The 9,160-nt window shown below is 36.9% G+C and overlaps 1 protein-coding gene across 1 annotated transcript; it reads right to left on the bottom strand.

Moving 5' to 3' along the window:
* Positions 1-454: 454 nt before the first annotated feature.
* On the bottom strand, positions 455-3,205 carry LOC145602040 (homeobox-leucine zipper protein HAT5-like). Its single transcript, XM_081658152.1, has 3 exons — positions 2,653-3,205; positions 1,495-1,889; positions 455-1,265 (listed from the first exon to the last, which is right to left on the bottom strand). The coding sequence occupies exons 1-3, from the start codon at positions 2,801-2,803 to the stop codon at positions 789-791; spliced, it is 1,023 nt and encodes a 340-aa protein (XP_081514278.1). The 5' UTR covers positions 2,804-3,205; the 3' UTR covers positions 455-788.
* Positions 3,206-9,160: the final 5,955 nt, after the last annotated feature.

The raw sequence follows: 9,160 nt of genomic DNA, 5'->3' as shown, positions 1-9,160 counted from the left end.
TGCAGAAGTTAAGATTGGTGTCAATCCCTAACCTAGTACTCGTATCCTTATACTTTGTATTATAATTGTAAAAAAAGAGAACGTATTCCGTATAATGAAAAACTTTCACAAGATTCATGTACATCGTTTGTCGCACGTTACAATACAAATAATCACCGAATAATTTCATGTCAATTGGTTTTGGAGCACACGACTAAAGATGGTACAAATTGACTCTGTAAATTCATTAATATTCCAAATTCTTCTTAATGGGGAACAGGATACTAAAGGAGCCGTTTAGCAAAGATATTAATAAAAGTTAATCATAAAACACAACCATAAAGTATATATAAATATATAATCCAGCTAATCTTAGCATCAACCTCGAGATCATTAATACTAATTTAACATCAAAAGCTATGGATCAGATATTATATTTGATTATCTAACCTTTTCTGCAAGTAAGCAAGCAATCTTGATTAATTAAAATATATAAATAAGCAATCTTATTTAATCACATACTTAACTTTAAGGTAAAGTTCAGTGAGCTCAAAAAAAGAAAATCAAAAGATAAGAGAGTCAATCCCCTCCAACAAAAGCAAGATTACATAAAAGGGGATCACCAAAAGATGGTAATAATTCCAAAAAAAAAAAAGAAAAAAAAAAAGACACAATTTCTCAAACCACAATTGAAGAGGGGTGCAAATGATTGAATTCTTAAGTGAGTTGCACACTCTCTCAACTTATCATGATATATATGTGGTATGAATATATCATATATATATGTATAGTATTTATAAGTAGATTTATTACATTTTCAGGTTGATATCCCAGTATGGCCAGAAGAGAGGAGAAGGTTGATCATCTCCAGGAAGCCCATAGTTGTTGCAAGAGCTGGTGGCAGGCGGGCCGGGATAATCGACATCCCCGATCTTCAAGAAGACATGGGAAGAAGGCAGAAGGCTCTTGCTCAAGTAGTCTTCATCATCTTGAGATATATCAGAGTGGTCTGCTTCAAAAGCATAGGAATCACCAGGCTCGCCGAAGGGAGAGTGGCTAACATCCACATAGTGTGGGCTATCAGAGTCGATTATATCGCTCTTACCAGAGCTCAGGTCTTCCTGTTTGCAGCCAAAGACTGGTGCAAGGTGATCCTCACTCTCAGAAGCAGATTCAATAACGGGTTCTTCTTGGACTGTTTTGGATGCTGCGTATGTTTTGGGTGATTCGGGTTGATCTCCCTCCGTTTTCTCCTTCAGAAGCAGCTTGTCTGTCAGATTAACAACCTGCAATCAATGACAGCAATGAAAAAAGTTATTATCATTCATAGTGTTAACTGCTAATCATGTCAAATTAAATTCCGAAAGGAAAGCTTAATTTAGTTGTGGATTGAACTTGGGTAGCAACTTATCATAACTAAACTTAGTTACCTCAAACTTATTGTAAAGTTGATCATACGAATCTTGCAAGAAAATATCTAGCTAAGAATATGTCAAGGTTAACAGGATTAGATACCTCAGCTTGAAGTTTCTCCTTTTCCTGAAGAAGATTCTCATAATCAGCCTTCAGATTGTTAAAGTTGGACTGCAAACTGTCAAAATCTTTCTCTAGTTGCTTAGTCTTCCACCTAGCTCTTCGGTTCTGGAACCAAATAGCAACTTGCCGCGGCTGCAAGCCAAGGTCCTTGGCTAGCTGAACTTTCCTCTCAGGTTCAAGCTTGTTCTCAACCTCGAAGCTCTTTTCCAAGAACTGGACTTGCTCAACTGTCAGTCGCCGTTTCTTCTCTGGCTGATGAAAGTAATCGTCGTAATCCTCATCACCATTCTCTTCTTGATCATATGTGCAAAAGAATGGCCTCTCTGACCTTTTTCCTCCACAAACATCTTCGAAACTAACCATGGAGCTCGAACCTAATAATAAACATCATCACAAATAATATGAATTCAGTCATTCAGATCACATCTCAATAAATCCAAATATGGTCCATCAAAACAAATTGGCCCATTTTTGGTGTAGTATGACAAAGTGGGAGCACAACTACCTTTCCAAAAATAGCCTATTGCTAATAATTATCAAACAACAAACCACAAATATAAAACACTCAAACAAAGGTAATGATCAAATTCCAAGCATATTGGGGGCGGCACTAAAGACATGAGATCGAATTCCGTCTATTCATAATAATTATGTACACACACAACCCAAAGTTGACCAAGTTCCTTACTAAATTTAACTTTTTTTAAGGACTAAAATTGATCAGATAAACAAGATGTTGACTTTCGAAGAACAAGTACAGTATGAGAAATAACGTGACATAAATCAAACCTCCGAGACAAGAAAATTTCAGAGAAAGTATATAAAATTAAATAAAACTAATAATAACTCAGTAAACAGCTCAGAAGCAGGAACAAAAAGCAGAGCATCATTGTTATCTTTCTGCCATAAAGCATCATAGATCAGGTTTTTGTTCCCTTAATCCAAAATAGTCATACAACAATCAAATAGATCATAATTAACAATATCATAATCTTGATTTAATAAAAATAAACAGACCCATCTCATTAAAAAAACTCAAAAAATCAGATCCAGAAAATAAAAAAATCAAAATCAATCAAAACTCTCATACAGGCATTTCAACAAACAGTTGGAGGGCAAAGGAGAAAGAAGATATACCCAGAAAATTAGAGGTAGACCCAGAAATGAAAAGTGATTCGGGAGACTGAGAAGAACGAGGTAGCCTCGGATTAAACAGCAAAGAAGCTCCAACACCAACACCGCCGGAAGAACCACCACCAAAGACCCTTCCAACACCGGCGCCCGCCATAACTTCTGCCTTCTAAGTAAGAATTTAGCTAAAAAACTTGGGAATTCTAAGAAACCATGATCGATTAATTAAAGGGTTCTAAGATGAATCTGGAAATTTCAATTTGATGGGGGGAAGAAGAAGAAGATGAAGATGAAGGGATTTTCAGAGCTTATGACGGAAAAAGCTGGTTATGATGAGTTCAGTGATGTGGGAAGTGTGAGAACCCGGAATTCGCACCCCCATCACTCAGTACAAGGAGCTTCAAAATGGAGGAGAGAGAAAATCAGTTGAATTTCTGTAAAAGTTGTGATTTTTCTGGGGAAAAAAATGAAGAACAGAGCAAAAGGAAGAAGAAGAAAGAGAAAGAAAAAAGGAGGTGTTTTGATTATGTTGAAATTTTTGGGTATTTGATTGGAAGATGGGAAGGGGGGATTATAAATTAAAATAGTACGTCAAAAAAAATTAAAAAAGATGTGGGGGCCATTTATTTTTGGCTAGGGGGAGTGGACGTGGTTTGATTGAAATGACAATTTTGCCCTTTGATTGAATCATTGGGAGGAGAGAGAAAGAGTGGAATAATAAGGGGTGAAAATTTCTGTCCATATGACTCATTAGATTCTTTTTATTCTCCCTTTTTTTGAAGGGTATTCCTTAATTGGTAAGGTTAGGGTTTACTTGGGTGAGTTGGGACCCTATTAATATCATGTTAAGGTCAAGTCGTATCGAATCAAGTTGGGTTGGATTAGATTAGATTAGATTGGATTAAATGTTAGGGCATGTTCTATTCACCTTAAAAAAAAAATATTAAGTAAAATAATTTTATTTCAATAAAAATAAGATCAGTTCAGTAAAATTAATTTCAGTTCAGTAAAAATAAGTTCAGTTCAGTAAAATTCAGTTTTCTTAAAGAAGAATTATAATAGAAAATCAGCAAAAATAATTTCAGTTAAGCAAAAATATTTTCAATTCAGTAAAATTAATTTAAGTTCAGCAAAAATAATTTCAATTCAGTAAAAATAATTTTAGTTTAGCAAAATTAAGGTGAAAATAGGGCCTTAATTACGATTGTGAGTCCTGACCTTAGATTTTGTTAAATTAACAATTTTAACATGTTATTGTTGGTGTGAAAATTGGAGAGTAAAGATATAGGAGAGATTCGCTGGTTTGAATTTTGTCACATGGAAATTTATTTTGAAGTTATTGTGGTTCATCAATTTTATTTTATTTTATTTTTTTTAGGAAAATGGAAACTAATAATTCCACCTTTGCTATTTCTGCTCAAAACAATCCCACCTTTTTGAAATCTGGAAACAATCTTACCTTTGACCTCCATCTGCTCAAAACAAGCCTTTTAACGATTTGTGAAATTAGTAACCGGTTTCAGAAAGTGGCTTGCCATGTGTCACCTTATGATTGGTTTTTTAAAAAAAATAACTAAAAAAATGTCTTCATCCCTCTTCCCCAATTACCTCCCCTTCGGATCTTTTAAAAAAAAAAAAAAAAATTACCTCCTTGCCGGAGCTTTCCCCTCCCCCTGTCGAACCTAGCTACCCTGCTGGAGCTCCTCCCCTCCTCCTGACGGTCCCAGCCGCCCTTCCCCATCCTTGCCAGCCCTGCTTCCTTCCTCGCTGGCAAAGTCCCACCCTTTTTTCCCATCAATGAATAACACCTTACCTCTAACTTCTTTCTGTTGATGAACGGAAGCCCCAACCCCTAACCCCGTTTCCCAGTGACGATTAACCCCAACCCCTAACCCCTTCCCTATGAGTCTATGACAAACAACAACCCTTTCCCCAAACCCCTTTGCTGTTAACTTTCATCAATACAGATTACTTTTACTTTAAAAAAAATAAATAAATAATTGGAAAATGTTTTGTCATTTGTGCAATTTGATTAATGGGTATGAATCTTATTGTTTTTGTTCATGATAAAATTAGCAAATTGAAATTTTATAGTCTTTTGTTTTGTGAAAATCGATGAAGTCCTGGGTTCAGGTGAGGGAGTATGGTAGGGGGGTTTGTCGGGGTTAAGTTTTGTAGGCGAGGTTAAGACACTACTAGAAAACAGGTAAATAGCGACGGACTGCTTCCGACGGACCTATTTTTCCGTCGGAAAAGTCGAAAATTCCGACGGATTTCTTTTCCGTCGGATATTTCCGACGAATTTAAGAATTTCGTCGGAAGTCCGTTGGAAATTTGCGACTGAAAATAATTCCGTCGGAATCAATGTACTTTCCGACGGAAAATTCCGTCGGAAAGTACCATTTCCGACGAACTTTCCGTCGGAATAATAATTTTTAAAAAAAAATATCCAAAAACCCTACCCTATCTTTTTCCGCCTCTTATTTCTCTTTCCCCCAACTCTTATTTCCGCCTCTTAATTCTCTTTCCCTTCCCTCTCATCTCTTCTCATTTCTGGTTTTCCTTCAACCCTATTTCTCTCTCCTTTCCTCTCCTCTTCTCTTCTCATTTCTCTTTTCCCTCATAAATTCGTGGTGTGCAATTCACGATTCTTGGTACAGAGATTAATTTTCTTGATTAAATCCTTCAAGATCTTCAACTTATTGTCAATTTTTCATCATAGTCTCAATCGTATCAGAGTATTCATCATTATCAGCCACGTATTTCCTCAAAAATTCATCGAATCCGCCTTCTTCACCTTCAGATCTTTCAAATTCTTGAAGATCTGCATCGTATGTTCTACGCTCAGCCACCATTGATTCAGAATTTCAACCCGCAACAACAATGACGACCGCCACAACATCAACCCGCAACAACAACGACGACCGCCACAACATCAACCCGCAACAACATCAACCCGCAACAACAACGACACAACAATTACAAAGTCGACAACCACCGTCTCGAGCCACCCACTCTCAAGGTTTTTGTTTTGTAGATCTAGTTTTAATTTAGGTTAGATTGTAGATCAAGTTACTTTTTTGTAATTGTTATGTAAATTTATGAATTTTATTAAATAATTGTATATGAATTTTTCGATTTTGTTGTTAATTTTTAGATTTATGGGCTAATTTTTGTTTTTTGGTGTTAATTTTCAATTTTGGGGGATTTTCGTTTTGTTGGGGTTTGATTTTCGCGTTTATGGGTTTAATTTTCGTTTTTTGGTGTTTAATTTGCTGGGTTTGTGGTGGTGGTGTGTGGTGTTAAATTTACTGGGTTTGTGGTGGTGGTGTGTGGTGTTTAATTTACTGAGTTTGTGGTGGTGGTGTTTAATTTACTAGGTTTGTGTCGGTGGTGGTGGGATAAGGGTTTGTGGTTGGGGTCGGTGTGCGGTGGTGGTTCTGGGTGGAGGCTGGTGGTTCCGGGTGGGGGTGGTGGTTCTAGGTGGAGGCTGGTGAATCTGGGTGGGGGTGCAGTTCTTTTTTGTTTTTTTAATAGAATTTTCCGAAGGAATTTCCGTCGGAATTTTCCGGCGGAATCATATCCGTCGGGAATTTTCGACGGACTTCCCGGGCCAGAATATGTCGTCCGATAGAAATAATTCCGTCGGAAAACCCTTTTCCGGCGGAAATTCAGTCGGAATAGGTCATTTTTACGACAACACATATTGCGACAACCGCTTCCGATGGAAAACGGGGGGTTTCCGACGGAAATTTTCCGTCGGAATTCAGCTGTTTTCTAGTAGTGAGATTTTGTACTTTTGTGGTTGGATCAGGTGGTGGTGTAGTGGTCTTGATGATTGATGAGGTGGTGGTTATGCAAGGGTGGTGGTCGTCTAGGTTTTTTTCCATGGAAGAGGTGGTCTAGGTGGGGATGTAGGAGGAGAAAGATAGAATATTTTTTTTATTACTAGGTTAACAAGTTATAGGTAAATAGAACTGTTTTGAGCATATAAGGGTCAAAACACTTTAAAAGTGAGGGGAAAGGGTAAAGAATCTCCATCCTCAAATTGTCTCTAGTGGAGATTGAACTCCCAACCTCAAGGTTGGAAAGGTGACAATCCTTACAACTAGGGGTGTGCAGGAATGGACCTGGACCGGAAAACCGACCGGGACCGGACCGGAATTGGACCGGACTGGCCCTAACCGGTTGATTCCAGTCCGGTCTTCGGTCCTCACAAATTAGGGATTCCGGGTTTCTGGTCCGGTCCGGGTAAAAACCGGAATATTCCGGTCCGGACCGGAATGTGTATTTTTGTAATTTTTTGGGTGAAAATTTTAAATTTTATGTTTAAATTTCTAAAAAATACAGGTACAAAACTTGTAATTTATAAATTCTAGGTGTAAAATAGGAAAACACGCAAACAAAAACTAGACGTTAAAAATATATGTATATATTAAGATACTAAAATGGAAAAGAAAAATAAAAAAATAATGTAACCGGTCCATTTCGGTCCAAAACCGGACCGGACCGGAATAAACAGGTCTGGACCGGAACCCGGACCGGTTGATTACGGTCCGGTCCCGGTCCCCAAAAAAACTCGATTTCGGGTTCCGGTCTATTCCGGTCCCGATCCGGTCCGGTCCGGTTTTGGACCGGTGCACAGCCCTACTTACAACTAGACAAGGCTTAGCTTGGTATAAACTATTTCTTTTTTATAAAAGAAAATTTGTAAGTAAATTACAAATTGCAATCTAAAGAGTAGTACACTATGCTAACTTGTTAATTGAATACATCCCCATTTTCTATCCAAAAATAAAAGCCTTAGAATGATTTCACTCGTTTTCTTTTTCATTCCTCTCTCCAAATCTTTCTTCCCAATTTCTTTGATCTAAGCTATTCTCACACAAAAACTTATCCGACGTAGTCTCATAAATTTTCAATTGTTTGACCGACCTTCTCACGGTTTTGTTTGGAGGATAATGCATTTTCTGATGAGATTATTTGGTTGAATTTCCAAAACACAATCATCTATAAACAAATTAGGTGGTGCAATTGCCAAATATCTGTTTCCATTTTTCTAGATTATGGGCCTGTTTTCTTCAGCTTATTTTCAGTTCAGTTCAGTTCAGCTTCAATAAGTTCAATTCAATAAGTTCAATTCAATCCAGTTTATTTCAGTTCATTTATTAATTTCCTTCTCTCATAAAATATTCAGTTCAGTTCACTTCAGTTCTTAATTTCCTTCTCTCATAAAATATTCAGTTCAATTTAGTTCAGTTCATTTTAGCTCCAATTAGTTCAGTACAATGAATTAGAACATGCCCTATGTGTAATTCGATAGCAAAGCTTATTGTGGTATTCCATTCTCAGCTACAAGGAGGATTCTAACTACCCAAAAAAACCCAATTGAACAACGAAATAATTATGACATTATTTTCTACGAGTAGTAGTTTTGGTAAGAAATGGGAAAGATGATCCATTCACGAATTACAAATTTTTATATGTAGCTAGTCATACCGTGTGATCGGGGTTACTTGAGTTACTTAGTTAGGGGTTACTCGGTCAGGGGTTATTTCAAGGATTCGGTCAGGGGTTGCTAGGTCAAAGTTTACTTGAGAGGTTCTTAGTTAGAGGTTACTTGAGGCGTTTGATCAAGAGTTACTCGAGCTGTTACTTGGTCAGGGGTTACTCGAGCAAGAGTAACTCAAGTAACCCTTGGTTGATAACTCGAATAATCCTGGCCACATGATTTCACGATTAGTTATACTCTTTATACGAGAATTTAGAAATTTCAGTGCATGGGAGTGATAGCTCAGTGGAGCCACTCTCCTTTTTCATGGCTTAGACCCGGGATCGAGCCATACTCTGGGCACTCTCAATCATAGATTGCTCCTACTGTGATAGGAAGGTTTGTGGGGCTCCGCTTAGCTTAAAAAAATAAATAAATAAAAATTTCAATACAAACAGCTGCAGTTAGCAATGTGAGTTCTTTAAGTGATTACATTTGTCAAAATTAACATTTACTACCAGCCAAAGAGCCATCTATCATATTTACTACCCATTTTAAAAAAAATTTATATTACTACCACCCAAAATCACATAATTAAAATTTCACTACCACTTAACGGAATCCGTTAAGGTTCCGTTAAGTTTATTAAAAAAAAAAAAAGATTTTTCAATAAAAATTAACCCAACCAACCCTCCCCTCAACTGCCACCCCTTCTCCCCCCTGTCGGCGACCGGCGGTGTAATCCCCCGTATTTTTAAATATTTTATAAATGAAATTTTATTTTATTTATAATATTTATTTGTACTTTTCCGGAATTTAATTACAAAATTTTCAAATTATTAATATTGGTCGAAAATTATTTTAGCACAAACTATTTTATGAACCTATGTTCTACAATTCATGATCATACAAACAAAGCCTAGTCCATTTCATTTACCTAATTGGCCCATTAATTTTATGAGGCCCAATCCTCTTACTTACCCTACAACATTCTCTCCTATAAATACTCCATTAATCCCTAAA

The sequence above is a fragment of the Chenopodium album genome, chromosome 2 (genome assembly GCF_948465745.1).
Source record: "Chenopodium album chromosome 2, dcCheAlbu1.1, whole genome shotgun sequence".
NCBI classification, from domain to species: Eukaryota; Viridiplantae; Streptophyta; class Magnoliopsida; order Caryophyllales; family Amaranthaceae; genus Chenopodium; species Chenopodium album.
This window is presented reverse-complemented; position numbering and strand designations above follow the sequence as displayed.